Raw genomic sequence first — 20,199 nt, forward strand, 5'->3', positions numbered from 1 at the left:
AAGAAAGAGGGCGTAAGGTTTAGAAGCGAACAGCAGCGTGAGAACTGGTGCAGGCACCCTGCGCACAGTCGGGCTTCCTTTCGGCGGTCACTTTGTCAGCTGCACAGAGACATCGGCGGGCATCTCTGCTTGGTTCATCCAGCTCCGCCTAATCGGCTACGTTGCCGTGTGCCCAGGACGGACATTGAATGAGACCTGATTCGGAAGGTCAAGCCGACCACACGACCACGACTGGACCATCCCTCAACGGCTGGAGCGAGTCCTCGGCCAACGACTACTCAAGATTGTAGGTGTGCTTTGCTGCGCCTGGGGCGCGGATGAGCTATGCAGGCTACAGCAATGATACCTTCTTTCGGCGCTGTGGCTTCTGCCGGTCTTCAAGCCAATGCTGCCGCACTTTCTCTCTCAGCACAGTCGAGTTCCGTGTGCCAGGTCAACCAGATAAAGCAGGCAGACGGGCAGGCACGTTCTACGTCAAGTACCGTTGACCGGGCGATGGAGAATCCGCGAGTCGGATGTCACCGTAGAGAAGACAGCCGTTCGGCAAATCCTATGCTGCGACTCGATGTACTGTCGAACTGCAACGTAGAGGTTACAAGACGAATGCGAGGGACAACTTTGCTGCCTGGTGCTCGGCTTGATCAGCAGAAGGCCGTGCCTGCGATTACCTGATTGAGGCAGCTGCAGCTCGACGTTGAACGCAAAGGTGCAGGCAGTCACAGCACTCGTGACTCTACCCCCGCGATGAGACACGTCCGTTGAGCGGTCGCATCCTGGTGACGCTCCGCGCGCTCGCCTAGAGCTGCAGCTGTAGGTCGTTCGAGTTGATGTTGAACGGCCATCCGATCGGGCGTGGCCGCCGTTCGTGTTCCACGTTCCGCTTCAATGCAGACGCATCACCGCTGGCTCTCCTACCTGTAGGCAGCTCGAATGCTCGATTGCTCCGACTCGAGGATTAAGCTCGTCGATGCTCGATGCTCGATTGATCGGAGTCGTGCTCGCGAATCAAGCAATCACGGAATGTGAATCGGAGTCAATGGTGCCCACGATGATGGAAGAGGCTTCATCGACATCGGTTCCTACATTTACCCGCGCGCGCGCTCAGACGCGCAGGTCGCAGCATATCATTCGCGTGCGCGTGCGCGTCGTTCGTGATACCGGTACAGCAGGTACTCGCCGCCATGATTGTGCTGGAAGGTTCTCGAAGATCGCATACGCGACCCGAGGATCAGTCTTGAGTAGCCGCTCACGGGAGTCATAATTGGATCCAAGCCAGGCGAGCCGGCTGGCTTCCTCTTGCCCAAGCTCAGAGCACCCGAGAAGCCTATGGACCGAGTTTGGCATGCAACTGGGCTTTGTGACCAAGCCAAGTTGTGAGTGTTGTGATCGTAATCATCGAGACCACAAATAGGTGCACCAGCGAACTCCGCACTGGGTTGATCTGGTCCATACCGCGCGCTACGGCTGTAGCTGCGCCATCTGAGAGCTACCGCCACCACCACCTTTCCGCGCACACGCAACTTGTACAGGCGTTTGTTTGTTCTTTTGAAATTTTTTTGTTTTTTTTTTTCCCGAAACATGCAGATGACATTGTCCTCGATACGACGAAAAGAAACGCGCTTGTGCTGTCTCGTGAGCTGCTCAAAAGTAGTGTTAGTTGCGCTAGCTAGCTTGGCTGACCTCGGAAAGGACATAGATAAAGTAATCCAGCTCAGAAAAGCTAGCAAGCACGCCTACACCGCTTCAAGGATCTCACGTCACGAGGCGAAACCATCCGCGTATGGAGCCTAGGGCACACCATTGCCCTCAACTTTTGAGTCCCCAACCGAGACGTAGACGAAAGGAGGTCTGCACTCCCCCAATGTCTCTCATAAGACTTCCTTCTTCTCCACTAGCCACTCAGTCCCCTGCCCACGCTCCTCACATCACCGCTCATTTGACTTGAGGAGGAGATGACTCAGTAGTCGTCGCCTCGGCTCAGCACTTCCTTGTAGCCGTAGCCAACGCGGAATGTATGCTCGAACTGAGCCGTTTTGGAGCCGGGAATATCGGCGAGAGGCGGGTAATCCTGAGGACAGAAAGCAAGATCAAGACACGGCGTCAGCAAAGCGTGCACACTCAGCTCGTGAAACGTGCCACTCACCTCGACGACGCCCATCTGAACGAGATGCTTGAGCTGCAAAGATGAGCACGGGTGTCAAGAGCCTGCACATTAGCCGTCGCCCTTTCTGCAGTATCGCACCCATCATCATCATCACTCACGCCCAGCAAATATGACTTTTCGCCGAGTCGGTCGAGATACCTTCTACAGAAGGGCAGCGTTCCAAAGTTCTTGTCGATGGTGTGCAGCAAGCTCCTAGCAGAGGCAACTCTCAGCGGGACGTGTCTGCCAACGTTTTTTCTGGCGTAGTGAGAGCAATCCCCGGTATTCTCGACGTAGCCCTTGCCTGTGCTGCCGAAAGTCTCAATCGCAAAGTATTCTCCCTCCTCCATGCGGTCCTTCATCTCGGGCATGGGGATGCACGGCACGGACTTGCCGCCGTGGATCTTGTACCTGTCGATGTTGTGACCATTGAGGTTCTTGACGACTTTGACTACGAGCGCGGATGCAGGCAGCATTTCAGAAAAGCGTACCGATGCGCTTCGACCTGCGCTTCATGCTGGTCAGACGCCGCTCCGCTACTCACCCTTTTGCGTCTTGCCTTCCGCTTCAAACTCGTAGCTCTCCATGGTCTCCTGGATGATCTTTCCAATGTCGCTCAGACGAGCATCCACACCAGCCTCGCGGATACCGGCATTGGTGGCACTTCTGACAGCGTCGAGCAGAGGGTTCCAAGGGCTATCACCAAAAGTGAGGGTGAAAGCGCTGTCGACGATGCGGCCCTTGACGTGCACACCAAAGTCGACCTTGAGCACGTCCGACTCTTGCAACACGCGCTTATCTCCAGCATTGGGCGTGTAATGCGCAGCGACTTCGTTGAGAGACAAGCCGGTGGGAAAACCGATGCCACTCTCGAGCCCATTGGCTTCTACAATCGTGCGCGTGCCATTCTCGATCAGCTCGGCGATCTCCGTCATCGTCATGCCTGGCTTGATCGCCTTGCGCGCATAGCCACGGACTGTGCGATGAACCTCGGCGGCTCTTCGAGCATAGTTGAAGTCTGCTCCTTCTTCTTGCTGTGCGATCCTGTCGCGCTCTCGCTGCTCTTCAGCAGTGATGCGCTTGCGATTGCTGTGAGTGCAGAGCGTCGTTGTGAGTGACTCGGCCGCAACAAGACGAACAGCGCGCAAGGCATACTGCGCGCATTCATTCCTACCATTCCGACCCTCCTGCGGCAGCAGGTCGTTTCCGTGAAGCGCCACTCACTCATTGTAGAATTTGTCATCATACTCTTGAATCTCTCCGACGGGGAAGATGCCATCGCTAAAGATCTTTGTGAGGCCGACAGTGGGAGGATCAGTCTGCTTTACGCTCTTCTTTCCATTCGCCGCCTGCTTCTTTTTTTTCGCAGCTCCAGACTTCTTCTTCTTCTTTGCAGCGGTGGCAGCATCGCCACTAGCCGGCGTAGCTCCTACGGCGTCGTCCTCTTCGTCTCCAGAATCAGCCGCAGCGCCTGCTGCTCCATTGGTACCGTTGGTGTCCAGCTTGACGGCATTCACCTTGGCAGCCAGATCTCCTGCTGCCGCTTTGGCGCCCGCCTCGGCCTTGGAAGCGAGATCCGCAGTGGAGGACATGGTTGTGACGAAGTGACGCTTGCGTGCGACCGATCGAGCCGTTTGAAGGGTGATGGACCCTCAAAGAGTGTCTCGATGAAGCTTCTTGACGCTTGCGACTCCAACAACAATAGCCACGATTGTGTCGATGACTGTAAAGAGGTGCGAGAATCGGGATGGTGTAGGTAGCTGATGAACAGGTGAAATCGGCATCGACCACTTCATTGTTTTGATGCCATCGCACCAATCTGGAATCACAATCAATGAATCAAGAATGGATCACCCACACACACGCGACTCGTGACCATCGATCACTCGCTTGAATCTAATGCGGCTAAAATCTGCTGCGCCTGCGTGAGCGTCGCATGCGCAGCCGTGAGTCCATCTGCGAAAAGGTGAGAGTGCTCCTGCTGCATGGGTGGCGGGCGTGGCGCGTCGACAATCAAGCGGGGCGAAAACGCTCACGTGGCGCGCCAGCGGCCTGCCACTCACACCGCTCACAGCTACAGGTATAGGCTGTGAGGGTGCACGATGGGAGCGGCGGGTGCTGGCACGCTTTTGCTTGTTTGCTCCCTCCACCTACGGCCGCTGCTACCGATGCGGTGCATAGCTTACCGGCCTGTACACCGAAACCCCGGCCTCATCTTCAATGGTCGCCTTCTGTGACTCGAGGGGTGAGTGACAGGGACTCGATATCCGCTCTCAAATTTCAAATGCATGGTCGAGCACCCGCGCCAACTGGACAAGTGGGAATGAAGGCGGGCCCTAATGTGGGTACCATTTTAGCTCTGACTGCCTTGGTAGTCTCCATGACTGCATCCGCCTGCTGCTCGCCAGCCTACCGGAGGCCGTCGCGCAACACACGCATCTTCACTGAACAAGCAAGACGTATCACTAGGACGCGCATGATTTGTTGGAAAATGTGGCGACATGGCCACTCGAGTCGGTGCGTGGGGCGAGCGAGAAATTGTGGAACATGTGTATCAATCTGGTGGTCGTGTAGGTATGGGAACGAAGTGTTGTGCGTCATGCTTGCGTGGAGTGAAATCAATTGAACACAATCTTGAATGAAGATTCTCCTCAAATCGGACCATGTCACGTATGAGCCAACGAGAAGAGTTGGCGCTGCGAGTTTGTCTCGTCTGATGTAGCGAACGCTGGCAGAACACGAAAGGCTGTGGGCGCAGGAGCATCCAGCTATGAACGTCTTGAACATGCACAACGCTTCAGAAGCCAGTGTCGTTCCTTGCCGCCTCGCTAAAATTCCACTGGGTCCAAGGCTCCGACTTTTGCACTGGCATGGTCTGTGCAGCAGCGCGATTCAAGCCATTGGCCCTCGTTCCCAATCCACTTTTGCGCCCTTGCAAAGCAGTCGATGCGCCAAGTCCTCCTAATGGCGATGGCTTGTGAACAAATGAGCTGGGGAGAGACTCTTCAGGAGACGTCGATGGGCTCGCTTCTCCCTCCGAGTTGGAAGAAATGGGAGAAAGAGGTGGCACACTGGTCGAGGGAAAAGTACATCATCAGCAAGTGGAAGAAGTGGAGCAAGCAAATGGCGTACACGCGATTGGGATTGCGGATGCACTCACCCGTACTCTTCCTCCTCTGCAAAAGCCATCTCGAGAACGGCGTTGCGTCCACCAGCGTGTGTGAGCTGCACAGGTTGGAGCGCATTGTCCGACGGCCACTCGTCTCCGGCTGCGTGATTAGCCGGCGAAGCAGTAGCGACGCTGCTAAAGCTGCTCGCTCGTTCAAAGCCTCCATAAGGCAGCAATTCGCGAGCAGGAGCTGTAGCAGTCCTGCTCCAAGCTGCCGTCCTTTTGCCCAGCTTCTTCTGCGAGCTACCTTCGTTCAGTGCTTGACGAGGATTGGCGTGCGATCCAGAGTGGAGCCCGACCCCTAGCGTGCGCGCTGCCAAAGCTGCTTCGAATCGAGATTGCTTCTCGCTCATTTCTGGTGGAGGCCCAGCTCCCAAGGGCCAGACGCCGTTGTCGTGTTTCGGCTCGGGAATGGAAGTTGCTGGAGAGCGATATCCCCTAGCGACATCTGTGCAAGGTGAAGTCGAGCAAGGTCAGCGATCGTCAGACCGTGCACGTCGCATCACTCAACGATCCGTATCGCTAGTGTCTCGCTCACAGCTTCGCTTCTCCATTCCCAAGTACTCCAAGCGATTCTCGACGTGAGGGGGAACCCTTGCGCTGAGCTTGTGACTGCCTCTAGCGCCCGCATCGGAGCTTTGACTAGCTACGCTAGCTACCGAGTCGGAGCGCGCAAAGCCAGAAAGCCGACCCTGAGATCCAAGAGATTGCAGACCGGATGCTGAGGCGGCGAAAGGGGGCAGGACCTGAGATGCGGCAGGTGGATGCGCCGTCGAGTCTGGAAGAAATGCCATCTTGACGAGGTGTTGGTCGATGTGGAGTGGTGCAAAAGAGGCGGAGGGTCTGGGCGACTGTTTACCCCTTGGATTGCTTCCTACGACTGCTGGATGCAAGAGTACTGGAAGTGCCCGCCAGGTCGACGTGCCTCCTAGTAGGTGTATTGTCCTGACTCGTCGTGGGAGGGGAGTGGCTTGCAGGCTTGCACTTGCTAGCTGCAGCACAGCAAAGTGAGACAAAACACAGCTAGGTCTCGCCTGTCGAGTGAGGCGACGACGAGCTTGCGCAAGTGCGGATGATTGTTCTGGAAAATGGATGCGAGCGGTGAGCCCTGTGTACGCAATCAAACGCTTCCGAGCTGGATGCAAATCTGGTGGCCGTCGACGTGAATGTCTCGAGGAGCCAGACGTGAGTCTTGTGATGGACGAGACGTTGCAGGCAAGCAGCGAAATCGCCATGCAGCGGTAGCATGTAACGCTCGCACAGCTGCTAGCTGCTCGATGGCGGGATGGTATAGGGATCGATTCGAGCGACCGCTTCACGCGTTCCCAACACCTGCTGTACTGCATAGCCACCGATGGCGCACGCGGGCCGCCGCGTACTTCATCGCGACTTCGGGTCGTCGCGAGGCGCGCGAAATTCGCGCGACGCGCCAATTTACGCGGCAGACGCGGCGCGTACCACAGAGAGAGCGGCCCATCCGAACAGCACGTGACGTCCGTCCGTCAGCCAAGTTCAAGGACAGAATAAGCTGAAGACCAGGGTTTAGGTTTGACTTTACATTCACCATTCAAATTCAAGATTCGAATTTGGGCTGCCGGTCACATACCACACACTCGAAGCCACAGCGAGAGGGATATCGCCCGAGCAAGTCAGTGACCAGCATCATCAAGTTCAAGATCAGCGTGGGCAGTAACACGACCGTGAATCCAGACGAGAGCCGAGCACGCTGTGCGACTTGTCCTGGTAGAATGTGAAGAGTCAGATACACAGCAGAGCCGAAAGTGGTTCCACTGCAGCTTAAGACGCATCCAAGGTCACTGACCAGCCCGCACTGTGTGCACTGTGTGCGCAGACGCTCAAGATGTCATTGCAATTTGTACCACGTCGCGTGGCTCGCAATCAACCCAAAAGGGCTCCTCTCAGCGCAAACACGCGTCATGACGGGTCCGTGGTCGCACTATCCAACAGTGCGCTATCGGCGCACTCGGATCCCACACAGACTGCAGAGGAAGCCGTGCTGGCCCTCATGCTCAAAGTCAAGGTGCTCGACTTTGACTCACACTGTGCTTCAGGCGAGTTGAGCATGGACAGCAAAGCTAACATCGTGGCGCAGCTAGAGAAGATTTGTCCACGAAGCGTATCGTACGTAAAGCTTCTGGGAGAGGAGAAAGATCAGGACGACGAGGTTGCGCAATCCGAATCAGAAAAATGGGTGGGTTGTATTGGATGTGCTGCACTGCGCAATTACTCCACTCACCACGAATGGGTGTGTTGACAAGTTTCTGTCTCTGCTTCCGCAGCTTCTGATCCGGGCAAGATCGAGACGCGCAGCTGAGGATCTGCTCGCGAGCAGCAGCACCGTGCCTGAGACTTGCACACCTTCGCGCAAGCCCTCAATCGAATGGCGCAGCATTCGTCGTCCAGCTCCACGCGAGCAAGCATCCATCTTGCAGCAGCTTCCTCCACGAGTGCTCAACTTTGCAAAATGTCGAGCAGCTGAAGTAGATGCGCTCGCATCTCGCCCAGATACTAGCACCCATCACGCAACACGTCCCTTTTCCACCGTCGACCATCATAGCGACGTCACCTCGGCCTCAGCTTCAATGTGGCTCGAGAAGCGTCGAGAGACGCGTCGAAGAAAAGTGTACAATAGGCGCAGACGGAGGAAAGGAGTCGGATCGTCTGGCATGGAAGACCATGCAGTCGCAGATGTCCATTCAGCTCTTCGACCCACATGATGCGCACGACAATCGCCAATCGTTGATCAGAGCTACTTGAATCGTTGGTCCAAATCACTTGGCTGTCGCTTCTTAGCAGATATGACGCTTGCAAAGGTGACGTGGTACGCGCTAAGTACAGGGCATCGCCGTTGTAGAGCCCCATCCCTCTCCCTGCCTTACCTCCCCAAGTCACCTAGCAAGCTCGCATCGCTTCTGACTTCAGTATCCATGACCTTGCGATTACGGGCTGGGTGAATGTACAGTTATGACGCAAAACGCAGAAAGAGTGTCAAAGATGCGATGAAGGAGTGTGGAAGGTTTCGAACGTGCATTGGCCAGCATTTGCGCGTCAAGATTCGAATAAGAAAGGCCAGTATATGGAGCAGTGTGTTGCGGCAGTCCGAAGAACAGCACAAAGATGAAAGATGACTGCTCTGATGAAGCTGCGCATCAGTGTCCAAATATCCTGAAGACGATGTAGAGCACGGAGCCCGTCGCGCGCAGAGCGCTCAATCCAGCGGTGGACCAAAAGAGTGCAGCCATGTACGGATCAGAAGACCCCGGCAGTTTGCGTCCCACAAAGCGTTTCCAGTACGAGGATGTAAAGAAGAGAACCAGGACGGCGTTGACAAGGATGTAGATGAGAAGCAGATTCGTCCTGAACGTCGCCGCCTCATCTGCAGCTTTTTGTGTCGGCGCTCGGTGCTCCTTCTCCTCCACTCGAGGTACTGCCATTTCTCGCTGAGCGGATTGCCACAGCTCTGCAGCATCGTTTGCTGTCGTCGTTTTCACCTCGACTTGGCCTGGCTTGCCATCCTTCCCGCCAGTGGTAGAAGCTTTACCCAAGTCTTTCGCAGGTTCTGCAGGTCGATTACCCCACGACAAATCGTGAGTATTCTGTAGACGAGTGGGAGACGCAAACGATCAGTCCTGCTGCAGCGTTCTTGCGCCAAGTGAGATGGCAGCACTCACCGCCATAGAGTAGATTGCCAGAACAATGACAAAGCAAGGGGTCAGGAACAGGTACTGGACGAAGGAAGTGACGAGATGCCAAGGCTCAAAGTGGATGATGGAGGCGATGACCCATAGAACATATGTGCTCGCAAGCGAGATCACAATGTCTCTGAAGGAGTCAAGCTTGATGAGTTGAAGGATATTGTCACCAGTCCAGCCCGAGAGGTGGGTAAGTCCCGCAGCGTCAGCAGCGATGAAGATGGTAAAGCCAGCAGTGTACAGCGCGACCCCCATCAGAAGGGCTGCAGAAAGATGGCCGAGAAACACTACCTTCGTCAGTGATGTGCGGCATTCTACATATAGCTGCGACGCGACTTACCCAAAAGTATGACGACAGCATGATAAGCCAGGTTAGATCCTTGCGGCCGATTGCCCAAGCTGAGGATCAAGCAGACCACCACGATGGCGATCAGGGCATTGAGGACAATCTGCAGCACCGAGTCTCCCTGGCCACCAAACGGATCGTGTTTGTCGTCGGACGTGGCAGAAGAGAACAAGAAGTAGATGGCCAAATAAAAGTTGGCAATGCCGGTAAAGGCAAAGATGAGCTGTACAAGCGAGTAGATGACCTGGAACTGCAAGAGGAGTTTCCTGAAAAATCCTTGACCGCTGGTCCACATCCTCCCAAAGTGCCAAGTAGAGTAGATTGCTGCAAACAGGCTTCCGTTCAACCATCTTCGACGCTGTCCGATAAACGCTGGAAGCTTGTCGGGGACATCTGTAGAGGCCCGAGCGCTCTTGACGTACTTGAGCAGCCAGCCTTCCCCTCGCTTAGCAACAAGTTCAAAGCACAGAATGCGATCTTCCGCGAGGTACATGTTGCCCAAGAATGAGCCCCCATGCACAGCACCCGAATGCAGCGCTTCTCCCTTAAAGTAAGCCTCCAACGGTCTCCCCTGCAGCGCCTTGTAACGATAAGCGGAGAAGGCTCCGGGCAAGACGGTAATGTACCCAAACACCGACTCGAGCGGCTTGTCTAGGATGTTTGACATTTTGTACTCAAAGTTCTGTGCCGCGACGAGCGGGTTGACCAGCTGCCAGCAGCCGCGACCCGTTTCCACTGTGATCTCGCCACAAGCTCCTCCGCACTTTGGATGATTGTCGAAAGCCTTCCAAAGGTGGTAAAGGGACTTTGCTGCTGGTTTGGTTCCAACGTCGAGCAGGATGCACACATTGGGTTTGAGTTGGGCACAGAAAGCATTGAAGAACCATCTGTGCGAGTTGAGCTTTTTGGCATTGGTCTCCTTGAGGCACAGCATGACTTGAATAGGACACTGGGATACCTCCACCGAGCCGTTGGCCGACACCATTACTTGCGAAGTCAACTCGAAGATGTGGGCAACGGTCGGCTTGTCGTTGACGTGATCCACCATCACTCCTTCCTGGTAGACACCCATCAGCTGTAAAAGCTTCAGGAAGCGCTTGTCCGCCTTCTTTCGCCCATCAGCGACCAAGATCACCACGACTTTGGTCCAGCCTTGCAAGCCCCAGGTCTTTGACTTGGTCCGTGAGGTCAGGTAGGCTATGTTCTTGATCACAGAGTTGAGAGTTCTGACCAGCAGTTGCTCATCTTCGTTGTACGAGGTCAACACGATGCAGAGCTCGATCTCTCTGCCCAGCAGCCATGGTCGAAGCGCGTAGCGCTGAGCGATGAACTGATCGGGGTCGCACGTAGCGGCCGTGTAGCGCATATGCGTGAACTCTTTGCTCTGGTTCTGCTTGCAGATGTTTGGCGCAACAGGCGTCTCGATGACCAAGTTTCCATTCTCTAGTGCCAGCTTCTTGACGGTCCTACGCCGCATGATGCGCTCGTGAGTCTCGTTGTAGCCTGCATGAGTGTGCCGGGGTTGAGCCTGTGCGAGCACTGTGCCCGGCGCTGCAAGACCGACCCAACCAGCACCAATGTTTTGCTCTTCTGGCATCCGTTGCGCTCCGAAGCCGTAACCTCCTGGGTTGGGAAAATTTGGATGACCGCCATTGTGATAGGTGTCAGGTGGGTAGCCGGGCGCACCAGCTTGCATCTCGATAGCTTCGTGGCCGCCGCCAAACCCGCCAGGTGCATCCCATCCATTTCCAGTGTAATGATTGGAATTCAGGTGCGATGTGCTGCTACTCGCCATGTGCTGATCTCCGTAGTAGCTTGCACCTCCCATCATGGACGCCTGGTCATCCCAACCTTTGTTGTATTGAGAGTACATGCTTTCGTCATCTCCAACTACCCGACCGCCGCCGCCACCGCTGATGAAGGGCGGATTTGGCTTCGCAAATGATACACTGTGCAGGGGATGAAGCTTCAGCGTTACAAATCTCGCAAGTACGGTCGCATGTGGGTGGAGTTTGATCCGACTTGAGCGCATTCACGTTGCAAGCTGCAATGACAGCGCGAAAAGGGGAAGCGTCTTGTGGTAGATCTGACTGCAGACTCACCTCTCTCCTGTGCGGTGACGGAGACCGGCACCTTGAATGTTTGCTGGCGAAGGAGAGATGTATCCAGGTCCGTTGAACTGGTCTGGTTCGCGCAAGTCTTGTTCGTAGCGCGCGCTACCCGCATCCGCGAACGTGTTGTAACCGCCAAATTGGTCAACTGCTGGGCCTGGCGCAGGTGCTGGTGATGACCGGAAGGAATCGTCGTATTGAGGTGAGGGTGCCATGGGCGGTAAAGGAGGTGCAAAGGGAGAGGGAGATCCTGCAGCAGGATAAGCTGCGCCTTGGCTTGGATATCCTCTTCCATACACCACGTTCGCGCTGTCCTGCGGATACGTCCCTTCGTTGTTGTTGCCGTTGGGCTGAGCACCCCTGCCATTGAACTGATGTGGGTTACGATGCGGAGGCGTCGCCATCGATGGTTGTCTACCGAGTCGGCGTCGCCGCGGAATCAATTTGCGCACAGTGTGGGCAGATGGGAATGGATGGAGTTGCAAGGGAGGTCAGGGGCTGTGAGTGCACGGCAACGGAAGAGCAAGCGCAGACCCGGGGTGCAACGATGCGATCGCCCAGGTTTGCTGGGGTCGCCGATCCCGCTGCGGCCTGACCCGTGTCTAACCCCATTCAAAACCTGATTTACACTCTGGTCGCCGATCTGGGTGATGGGGAAGCATGCGCTCACCTGGTGGGCCTTACAGGCGTCGATTGGAAGCTCGGCTGGTCGCTCATTTTGCCCAGGGTAGGTCAAGACGGAGGAGCGAGCGGTAACAAATTTCCCAGCTCGGATCGTGGCCCGCCGTCGTGGTGGAAAACGAGGCGCAGCGCTGCGTTGGTATGCTTCCCTACGTGGTCCAAGCCGACGTCAAACAAGAACTAGCGTGGCGCTGCAGTTGAGCGGTATGCTGATGCTCAAGACAGCCTGAAGTGCCTCTGCGTGCACGGAAGCAGCGAGCGAGTACACTGGCAGCTTGCTTGATTGAGAAAGGTTGGTGGTACGTGCGATCTACGATTGGAGTGTGCGGGGCGAGATGGATTGAGAGGCACGAGCGCCAAAAGAGGTCCCGCCTTATTCTGCGTCTCTCTCGAGTATCTGCCGGCGAAGGATAAAGGTTCGAAGGAGGGGGAGAGGATGGTGAGGTATATAGAATGAGATGCTAGCGCGTCCGAACAAAATGCGAAGACGTGAACCGTGAAATTGTAATCGTGAATTGGATGAAGAAGGTTTGTAGGTGCGAAGCAAGGTGGGAAGGGCGGCTGCTGTAGCTGCTTGTGCATGCTGCAAAAGCAAAGCTATCGCGCAACGGAGATGCGGAGAGATAGGGTAACCATGCAGTGTGACCCTCTACAGGTCTACAGTCGTGACTGTAGCATACGTCTCACCATTCACAATTCACTCACACTGCTGGGGCGCATCGTCTCGAATCTGCACGGCACTCACGCGCGCAACCATGAGCAACAGTAGCTGGACTCACACTCACGACTCCAACATTGACTGACCACTAGCTTCTCGATGCATGCATGGGGCCATGGGGCGGGCGCCGGAAGGGCAGCAAGGCGCTGCATGCTTACAGCAGTACACACAGTCGTGAGTCAAGAGTGTGAGTCGGGAGTCAACAGTACGCATCTGCTCAAGACTGGCCGCAAGCTCGTTCGAAAGACTTCACACTCACACTGGTGGTTATTCCTGATTTGTGAATCGTTAATCAAGAATGAGCCTTCGGAAAACGCACACAAGCGGAACGTCTACGATGCTACTCAGACTCTTAGCTGCTGCACGCCTCTGCTTCTCTTCCTCGAAAGGCTCTGTACCAGTACAGTCACAAGGTCACAGAGGAGGAAACCAGAGTCGGGATGCGCACGCAGTGTGCGGATCACGGCTAGTGGTGAGTCTGTTCAGTCGCCGTCCCCTTGGTCAACTTGCGCGGGTGTCCCCGCAAGGGTGGATGGCGGGAGGCGCGGGACGCAAGACGTGCATGTGCCACACACGGCGAATCGCGCTGTTGAGTGCATATATGCTGGCAATTCAAGATTGGCATCGCAGCAGCGGAGAGCGAGCAATACTGTACAGTCACGAGTAATTACGATTTCAATCAAGAATCACAATGGTGGATGCATGGTGAATACCAAATCACGAATGATCGAGCGATCAAGCAGAGAGTGGATCGAGACACTCACACTACTGCTGCATGGACAGCGAGAGCTCTCGCTGAAAGACCACTCCTTCCTTGACGGCTCCAGCGGTTGTGAGCCTGCCTGGCTGCTGCATGCTGATGGCGTCTGCTGCTTATGCCTACGGCTGCACCTGCATCGGCACGCTGCATGCTCGCGGTCATCCGCTAGAGCTCCGCAAAGTCAACAGCAGTCACGACTCTCACGAGTGCATGGTGGGATAGGCATGCAGCCTCTGGGTGCCTCTTTCCCTGCGAGCCGGGAGCTGCCCTTGCCGATGAGTCACGAGTGGAGGCCAGCTGGCTGATGCATGCTCGCGCACGCAGAGAAGCGGGGAAGCTGATGGTGCAGTCGCGCGCAACAGCGCGCCGGCGTCACGCGTGCGCGCGGTAAAGGTCAACACGGCCTTTTGTTAATTGCGGCCAAGGCGATGATCCATCAGGCGTATAATGATCGAGCTGCTCCATATAGCGCTGATGCTGTGTCAACTTGCATTCTGATTCAAATTCGAAGCTTTGCTTACCTGCAACGGACTCCGACGCTACCGAAGCTCAAAAGGCCAGCATCACCACGGCACACCAGTTCTGCGTGTCCACACTCAGCTCGCTCGCGACTCTGCAAAATACTCCACCTCCAAAGCCCAGGTTGGATACACTAGCGCACTGCCCGCACGGTCAAATCGTAACAGTGCAGCTTCGCACTGCACCCACAGGCTGTCAAGAGTGTAGTGTGCATGCGAGTTGCACCTCAACCCTTCAACCTACGGAAAGCCAGCAGAAGCGCGCACACTCGCTCAGTCCCCTCCACGTCTCTTGCCAGTCAAGTCTGTTGAAGAGATCCATGTACGGTGCAGCACGTACAGCATACAGCACGATTCGCAGACCATCACCTTTCAAACTTCGAGATAACGATCCTCCATCTTGTCAGGGTCATGTCTTGGCGAACTGCATTGACAAGTCAAGCTAGAGTAACTCATAGAACTCTACAAGTCGCATCGCATTTATCTGCTTCTCCCGCTAGACATTCCAACCCTTCCTCGCCCGTCACGAGCCCACCCCCCTCTCCTCGATTATCCGCCACAATGTCTTCTTCAGCAGGAAGCGCAGGGTTCAAGCAGGAGCCCCACAAGGTACGTCGTCCCACGCAGGCTGGTCTAGCTCCTTCAAGGCTGATCAGGTCACTCCTTCGTCTACACTCCAGCTCCTCGTTATTCCTGGGCCCATTGAGGTTTCCGATGATGTGCTTTGGGCCAACGCTCATCCCTCTGTGTAAGTCGGACTCTTCCGATTCCCCTCGTACTTGTTGCGCGCTTTGTCTGACCCGATTACATGCGGTTCCTTCAGCTCGCACGTCTCGCCTGACTTTGTGCCCATCCTAGGCGACAGCATCCGCATGCTCAGGCAGGTTCTCTTTGCGCCCGAATCACAACCCGTCATCACTGCTGGCAGCGGTACCCTTGGATGGGACCACGTCGCTGCCAATGTCGCTCAACCGGGCGAAGATGTTTTGGTACTCAACTCGGGCTACTTTGGCGATTGTGAGTCGCCTCACTATGACGTTATGAGGATCTAAAGCTCTTAGCAAAGCTGACTCTTGATTTGCGCCGGTGCTTCAGCTTTTGCAGAGTGCTTCGAGACGTACGGTGCCAAAGTAACTCAACTGAAAGCGCCCATTGGATCCAAGCCTGCCCTGTCCGACGTAGAAGCAGCGCTAAAGAGCAAAAAGTACTCAGTGGTCACCTTCACACACGTGGACACCTCTACCGGAGTCCTTTCCGATGCCAAGGGTCTAGGAGAGCTGGTCAAGAGAGTGTCTCCTGAAAGCATCTTGGTTTTGGACGGAGTTTGCTCGGTCGGATCCGAAGAGATCAGAATGCAAGATTGGGGCATCGATGTCGTGCTTACTGCAAGTCAAAAGGGTCTCGGCTGCCCTCCTGGCCTCATGGTCTTGGCTGCCAGCAAAAAGGCCATCGCTAAGTTCGAGAAGCGCGCTTCACCTCCCAACTCGTACTTTGCCAGCTGGGCAAAGTGGCTGCCCGTCATGAAGGCATACGAGTCTGGGACCGGTGCCTACTTTGGTACTCCTCCAACCAACCTTAGTGAGTGAGGCTTGAGGATGGGGACGCAGCGTGATGCACTCCGCCTTCTTTTGCTGACAAGGCATCCGACGTGTTTCCACAGTCTATGCTTTGAACGCCTCTCTGCAAGCCATCACCAAGGGCTCCGTATCCCTCGAAGACCGTTTCGCAGCGCACAAGGCGACTTCCGCCAAGGTCAAGAATTTTGTGCAATCCTTGGGTCTGGAGCAACTGGTAGCGGACGGAATCAAGGATGGCGCAAACGGTATGACTGCAGTCAAGTACCCTCAGGGCATCAAGGCTGGTGACCTTTTGCCCAAAATGGTGGCCAAGAACATCGTCATTGCCGCCGGGCTGCACAAAGAGGTCAAGGACACTTATTTCAGAATTGGACACATGGGAGTCACCGTTGTTGACCCTAGCAGAGGCGACATCGACCACCTGCTCAAAAGTCTGAAGGAATCTTTGTCAGAGGCTGGGTACAAGGGCAACTGATGCTCGCTGGCACGGATGTAGAATTGATACACAGGGATGGGCTCTTTGGTGGAAGACACTTGAAGTGCGGCAAAATTGCGATTACATTGGAATCCTGCCCATCACAACGCATGAGCCGATCGATTTGTGATGCACGAGCTACGCCGGACTGGCCAGCGGGTGATTGATGATGTGTGCAGCCCGCCGTAGGTGACAAAATGATTTCTCAAAAAGTTGCAAGACTGACGGGGCATTTTGTGAACAGTACACAAAGCACAAGAGCGTTATGGCAACCGAAAAACCTAAAGCACAATGGGGAGGAGAGTTGCTTGTAAGAGAGCAGCTCGGCATGGAGTTCAGTGGCGTGCACCGGCCCTGAAAGCCGGGCTGGAGCCTCTCCAATCGAGCGCCGCAATCGGAGAAGTGGTGCCGGAAGGCGTGCTCGTGTCCGCTTTGGTTGCCGATTTCGTTGCAGGCGTAGGGGGCGCCAACAAGCTCGACTTGGCTTTGGTAGCGGAGAGTTTTGGATTCTTGGGCGAGGTTGGGCCACCGCTCGATGCGCCTCGTGGAGGAGACCCAGGAACTTGTGCCTTATCTGCGTCGGGACCATCCCGATCTTCTGAAGACTGCTGCTGCTGCGCTTGTACTTGAGACTTTCGAGAAGCGAGAGGGCTCGAAGTGGCGGGTGCCGTCTTGTTGATGATTCGAGCAGCAGCAGGACTAGAAGGTCTGGACTTGCCCCCTTCTTTGTCTCCTTCCTTGTCTTTCTTTGCGCTGCCGCTCCCGATCCCGCCGCTACCGGATGAGGCCGCTGCACCTTCTGCATTCGGCGGAGCAAGTTTGGGAGGAACGTCAGATATCCAAGTGGGCGCTGTCCATACTCGACCGCCAAGGGACAGGATCTGTCTCGGCTTCTTGATCCATTTCCTGGGCACTTTTTGAGCTGTTCTGTCCAATGAAGCAGGGTTGGCGAATCCGATAGGTATGCGAGCCAAGGGCAAGATGGTGGGTCCGCTCTTGGCCGCGGGTAGGGGCGGATATCGTACGCCAGACGTGCCTCGAGGCACATTCGAAGAATTCTTGGCGTCCTGTGCACTCGAAGCTGCGCCTGTTGAAGCGACGTTCGCCTTGATTGGCCCTGCTCCTGGCGCAGACATCTTGGTGCTTGGAGAAGCGGCGGCGATCTTTGTGCTTGTTGGCTTCTTCTCCTCTTTCAAGCTGACAGCTGGCGAAGCCAGTCGTGACTCGGCGCTCGGACTTCCCGCAAAGCTCGAAGGCGTTGCTGTTGCCCAGCAGGAGCGTGAGATCGGCCGCCATCAGTCACGAGCATTTGCGTAGCGCCAGGGCATTTGGACAAATCCTTGCGCCATTCATTTGCGAGATACAGCTCACTCACCTTCGGCTGCTGCCAAACCATCTGGCCCAGTGTATACTGGTTTCTGCCCCCTGTGGAGGAGCGAGAGAAGTCAGCAGCCGCCCTGTGCCTTCCTTCCAGTGGAAGGCAGCCGTCGCTCACATTTTGAGACCCTTCCTCCACCCTCGACCAGGTCCCGGTGCTCCTCTGGCTTTGTGACTCTTTCGCCTCTTTGCAGGTGGCATGCTATCGATCTCTTCCACGCTCAGCGCCGACGCTTTCTTGATCTTGGCCTTGGCTAGGGGATGGAGGGCGCTGCTGCTGCTGCCTCCTTTGCTCCCACCTTTGCCTTTGCCCCGCCCTCCACGCGTCGATGAGCTACCACGGACTGCCCCTTCGCCAATGGACAGCTGCACCTGATCGGGTGCAGCATCATCAGAGTCTGCCGTATGAGCCAGCGGGCAAGACGATCGAGATTAGCATTCGAGCTCGTCGGAAATGCAAATGTGGCCAAGACCATGACGCTCGCTCACCTCCTTCAAGCTCATCCCTCTCCTCGTCTTCCTCTTCCTCTTCATCATCATCTTCCTCCTCCTCCTCCTCGTCCTCTAGACCGCCTTCTCCCTCTCCCTCCTCCTCGCCCGCTCCCATTGCGTCGATTATCCCTTCCGCTGCCCTCTTGGCAACATTCCTAGGGGTGGTGCTTCCACCGGCTTGAGGACCCAGAGGCGATGAAGATGCGGATTCCGTATAAGCGCGAGAAACGCCGCTGCCGCTGGAGGTTTTGGCCGAATTTGGAGCTGCGCTCGAGCCGGCGCTCTGAGAAGGTCGCTTTAGCTTTACTTTGAAGGAGGATGATGACATTATCACTGGTAGTGTACCCTCTGCGCTTGAAGCAAGCTGGATGTATACGTCGAGCAGACTGCGATTGGCTCCTTGCCTGGTTGGATTGCGAATGTCGTGAACGAGGTTGGGGAGCCAGGATGCCTGTCCGGTCTTTATGGTGCGCGCGTTGCTCTTCTGTCCTTTTTGATGTCATGGATTGGATGCAGATTCGATCGACGATCAAACCTCGAGCCTATGACGGATGAGCATTCACATTCTGGCTGATTGACCTGTTGGCGTGGCCATGCATCAATCATCACGAATCTGAATCTTGAATGTGAATGCCTGCATGCGCACGCATCTTGCCATTCGTCAGTCAAAGTGCGATTCACCATACGTGATTCCTGCTCAGACTCGTGACTCGTGACTGCCATATCATGGCGATTCGCGATTGGCGGAAAAGGGCGCGTGCGTGATCGCGAGGCAGGTGTGTGTGCTGCTCATCGATTCAGGATCGATCGCCGTCCCCTCGTGCCGAGCTTGCTTGCACCCGCGCCTGCACGTCTGTAGGTACCAAGACTCACCACTCTTGACTCATCGTGACTGTGACTGACTGCCGACTGCCTGATCGGTTCATCGCTACGCACGCAGCACATCTTGACTGTGACTGCATGGTGGTCACAACCGCGCGTCGACTCGGGCGTGAATTGCACAGCAAACAGCATACACGCAACGCCATCGGCACAAAGAAACACACGCGCTCGATTCCATCGTGACCTGAACCGGCTCGTCCATCACCATCCCGCCAGTCCCGCCATCCCGTAACCGCCCACAAGCGCCCGCACACCCTCTCTCCTCCCAATCTACCATCCACGTTGATCACCAAACTCACGTGCTCGCTTCGTATCGCCTAGTGTCCATAGCACCCAACCGCAGCAACCTCATCAACTTCCCGATCAGACTCACAGCAGCAGCAGCAGCGCGAGCGACTCTCCGATCGCGCGACGACCTGTCTAGCTTGCGCATCTCTGATCCAGCCAACCATCACGCACTACGATCTACTTGACGCGCTCCTTCTCGTCGTCCCTATTGGACCAAGTCGAATCACTCGAGATGGTGCTTGGACGAGTTGCACATTACGCAGTCGATGCGGCGTTGCTAGCGACAGCCTTGGCGGGTGTAAAGAGACAGAGCGGCTGGACGTGAGTGCTTGGCTTGATTCGTTGATGCCTGGAGGACGGATGAAGCAGGTGTGAACCGCATCGATCAAGTATCTGCTTCATTAAAACCGCACAAAACTCCTCCCTTTCCCCTGCCCTTTCGATTCTCGTCACTCGCATTCGAATCCTAACGGCGCTGTACAATGACTCGTGACAGTCCGGACGTGGCTCGAATTCCAAACGAGACCGCAAGATCCATCACCACCTGGTACCTCGGCAGCGGAGAGTTCCTATTCGACAGCACCGTGGGCTTTGCGCATGCATCTTCCTTCTTTGTGAAGACGGATCCTACAGCCGATGCGGCGACGAGCATAGCCAAGCAAGCTTTGAAAGCTGCCAAGAAGGAAGGAGAGCAGAGGGGCTGGTTCAACTAAAATTTTCCCCTTTGAAGAGGAGCGAAGAAGCAGCGCAGGAAGTGGTGCGCCACTCCAACAGGTCAACGAGTCAGGGGTCGGGAACAAAGACGGCTCTGGAGGAGGGATGAATAGCCTCGACGGTTCCGGGCGTTGGCCCTTACCATCACCACTTAACCATATACCGACGTGTTCGAACCCACATGGCCGCTCTACAGGACCAGTCAAGTGTATCCTTCGCGAGCGCTTTTGGTCGC

At 55.7% G+C, this 20,199-nt stretch overlaps 10 protein-coding genes across 10 annotated transcripts; 3 read left to right on the forward strand and 7 right to left on the reverse strand.

Annotated features, from left to right (window-relative positions):
• Positions 1–898: 898 nt before the first annotated feature.
• Positions 899–2,017, reverse strand: IE81DRAFT_139969 (hypothetical protein). Its single transcript, XM_025510342.1, has one exon. The coding sequence runs from the start codon at positions 1,692–1,694 to the stop codon at positions 1,125–1,127; it is 570 nt and encodes a 189-aa protein (XP_025369360.1). The 5' UTR covers positions 1,695–2,017; the 3' UTR covers positions 899–1,124.
• Positions 1,826–4,000, reverse strand: IE81DRAFT_139845 (peptidase M24A, methionine aminopeptidase). The gene is made up of 5 exons (XM_025510341.1): positions 3,368–4,000; positions 2,688–3,232; positions 2,263–2,594; positions 2,144–2,176; positions 1,826–2,068 (listed from the first exon to the last, which is right to left on the reverse strand). Exons 1-5 carry the CDS (start codon positions 3,733–3,735, stop codon positions 1,958–1,960), a joined length of 1,389 nt encoding a protein of 462 aa, XP_025369361.1. The 5' UTR covers positions 3,736–4,000; the 3' UTR covers positions 1,826–1,957.
• A 300-nt stretch (positions 4,001–4,300) lies between these two features.
• On the reverse strand, positions 4,301–5,039 carry IE81DRAFT_140108 (hypothetical protein). The gene has a single exon (XM_025510343.1). The coding sequence runs from the start codon at positions 4,928–4,930 to the stop codon at positions 4,553–4,555; it is 378 nt and encodes a 125-aa protein (XP_025369362.1). The 5' UTR covers positions 4,931–5,039; the 3' UTR covers positions 4,301–4,552.
• Positions 4,605–6,597, reverse strand: IE81DRAFT_366790 (hypothetical protein). Its single transcript, XM_025517035.1, has 3 exons — positions 5,851–6,597; positions 5,304–5,760; positions 4,605–5,214 (listed from the first exon to the last, which is right to left on the reverse strand). Exons 1-3 carry the CDS (start codon positions 6,545–6,547, stop codon positions 4,941–4,943), a joined length of 1,428 nt encoding a protein of 475 aa, XP_025369363.1. The 5' UTR covers positions 6,548–6,597; the 3' UTR covers positions 4,605–4,940.
• A 474-nt stretch (positions 6,598–7,071) lies between these two features.
• On the forward strand, positions 7,072–8,169 carry IE81DRAFT_140158 (hypothetical protein). The gene is made up of 2 exons (XM_025510344.1): positions 7,072–7,524; positions 7,613–8,169. Exons 1-2 carry the CDS (start codon positions 7,174–7,176, stop codon positions 8,048–8,050), a joined length of 789 nt encoding a protein of 262 aa, XP_025369364.1. The 5' UTR covers positions 7,072–7,173; the 3' UTR covers positions 8,051–8,169.
• Positions 8,170–8,482: 313 nt separating this feature from the next.
• On the reverse strand, positions 8,483–11,067 carry IE81DRAFT_290615 (hypothetical protein; the record flags this gene model as incomplete). Its single annotated transcript, XM_025511861.1, has 3 exons — positions 8,483–8,929; positions 9,005–9,288; positions 9,366–11,067. 3 exons carry the CDS (start codon positions 11,065–11,067, stop codon positions 8,483–8,485), a joined length of 2,433 nt encoding a protein of 810 aa, XP_025369365.1.
• Positions 11,068–11,798: 731 nt separating this feature from the next.
• On the reverse strand, positions 11,799–12,204 carry IE81DRAFT_323691 (hypothetical protein). The gene has a single exon (XM_025514024.1). The coding sequence runs from the start codon at positions 12,092–12,094 to the stop codon at positions 11,897–11,899; it is 198 nt and encodes a 65-aa protein (XP_025369366.1). The 5' UTR covers positions 12,095–12,204; the 3' UTR covers positions 11,799–11,896.
• Positions 12,205–14,088: 1,884 nt separating this feature from the next.
• On the forward strand, positions 14,089–16,384 carry IE81DRAFT_323692 (putative AGX1-alanine-glyoxylate transaminase). The gene is made up of 5 exons (XM_025514025.1): positions 14,089–14,768; positions 14,840–14,907; positions 14,983–15,176; positions 15,255–15,737; positions 15,820–16,384. The coding sequence occupies exons 1-5, from the start codon at positions 14,571–14,573 to the stop codon at positions 16,209–16,211; spliced, it is 1,335 nt and encodes a 444-aa protein (XP_025369367.1). The 5' UTR covers positions 14,089–14,570; the 3' UTR covers positions 16,212–16,384.
• A 658-nt stretch (positions 16,385–17,042) lies between these two features.
• On the reverse strand, positions 17,043–18,408 carry IE81DRAFT_330347 (hypothetical protein; the record flags this gene model as incomplete). The annotated part of the gene is made up of 5 exons (XM_025515186.1): positions 17,043–17,138; positions 17,237–17,472; positions 17,587–17,636; positions 17,707–17,986; positions 18,078–18,408. 5 exons carry the CDS (start codon positions 18,406–18,408, stop codon positions 17,043–17,045), a joined length of 993 nt encoding a protein of 330 aa, XP_025369368.1.
• A 1,074-nt stretch (positions 18,409–19,482) lies between these two features.
• On the forward strand, positions 19,483–19,963 carry IE81DRAFT_347623 (DUF1748-domain-containing protein; the record flags this gene model as incomplete). The annotated part of the gene is made up of 2 exons (XM_025516172.1): positions 19,483–19,571; positions 19,747–19,963. The coding sequence occupies 2 exons, from the start codon at positions 19,483–19,485 to the stop codon at positions 19,961–19,963; spliced, it is 306 nt and encodes a 101-aa protein (XP_025369369.1).
• Between the last annotated feature and the right edge of the window lie 236 nt (positions 19,964–20,199).

This window comes from Ceraceosorus guamensis, assembly GCF_003144195.1.
Source record: "Ceraceosorus guamensis strain MCA 4658 unplaced genomic scaffold IE81scaffold_32, whole genome shotgun sequence".
Lineage (NCBI taxonomy): Eukaryota > Fungi > Basidiomycota > Exobasidiomycetes > Ceraceosorales > Ceraceosoraceae > Ceraceosorus > Ceraceosorus guamensis.

Bases quoted from the DNA above. Each gene is read 5' to 3' on its own strand.
- IE81DRAFT_139969 (XM_025510342.1), bottom strand. From the start codon at position 1,694: ATGTCCTTTCCGAGGTCAGCCAAGCTAGCTAGCGCAACTAACACTACT.
- IE81DRAFT_323691 (XM_025514024.1), bottom strand. From the start codon at position 12,094: ATGGGGTTAGACACGGGTCAGGCCGCAGCGGGATCGGCGACCCCAGCA.
- IE81DRAFT_139845 (XM_025510341.1), bottom strand. From the start codon at position 3,735: ATGTCCTCCACTGCGGATCTCGCTTCCAAGGCCGAGGCGGGCGCCAAA. The intron at 2,595-2,687 runs GTGAGTAGCGGA...CCGCGCTCGTAG, and splicing joins GGAAGGCAAGACGCAAAAGG to TCAAAGTCGTCAAGAACCTC. The intron at 2,177-2,262 runs GTGAGTGATGAT...TCATCTTTGCAG, and splicing joins AAAAGTCATATTTGCTGGGC to CTCAAGCATCTCGTTCAGAT.
- IE81DRAFT_140158 (XM_025510344.1), top strand. From the start codon at position 7,174: ATGTCATTGCAATTTGTACCACGTCGCGTGGCTCGCAATCAACCCAAA. The intron at 7,525-7,612 runs GTGGGTTGTATT...CTGCTTCCGCAG, and splicing joins AATCCGAATCAGAAAAATGG to CTTCTGATCCGGGCAAGATC.
- IE81DRAFT_140108 (XM_025510343.1), bottom strand. From the start codon at position 4,930: ATGTTCAAGACGTTCATAGCTGGATGCTCCTGCGCCCACAGCCTTTCG.
- IE81DRAFT_366790 (XM_025517035.1), bottom strand. From the start codon at position 6,547: ATGGCGATTTCGCTGCTTGCCTGCAACGTCTCGTCCATCACAAGACTC. The intron at 5,761-5,850 runs GTGAGCGAGACA...CACCTTGCACAG, and splicing joins GGGAATGGAGAAGCGAAGCT to ATGTCGCTAGGGGATATCGC. The intron at 5,215-5,303 runs GTGAGTGCATCC...TCCCTCGACCAG, and splicing joins GCAGAGGAGGAAGAGTACGG to TGTGCCACCTCTTTCTCCCA.
- IE81DRAFT_323692 (XM_025514025.1), top strand. From the start codon at position 14,571: ATGTCTTGGCGAACTGCATTGACAAGTCAAGCTAGAGTAACTCATAGA. The intron at 14,908-14,982 runs GTAAGTCGGACT...CGGTTCCTTCAG, and splicing joins GCCAACGCTCATCCCTCTGT to CTCGCACGTCTCGCCTGACT. The intron at 15,738-15,819 runs GTGAGTGAGGCT...GTGTTTCCACAG, and splicing joins TACTCCTCCAACCAACCTTA to TCTATGCTTTGAACGCCTCT.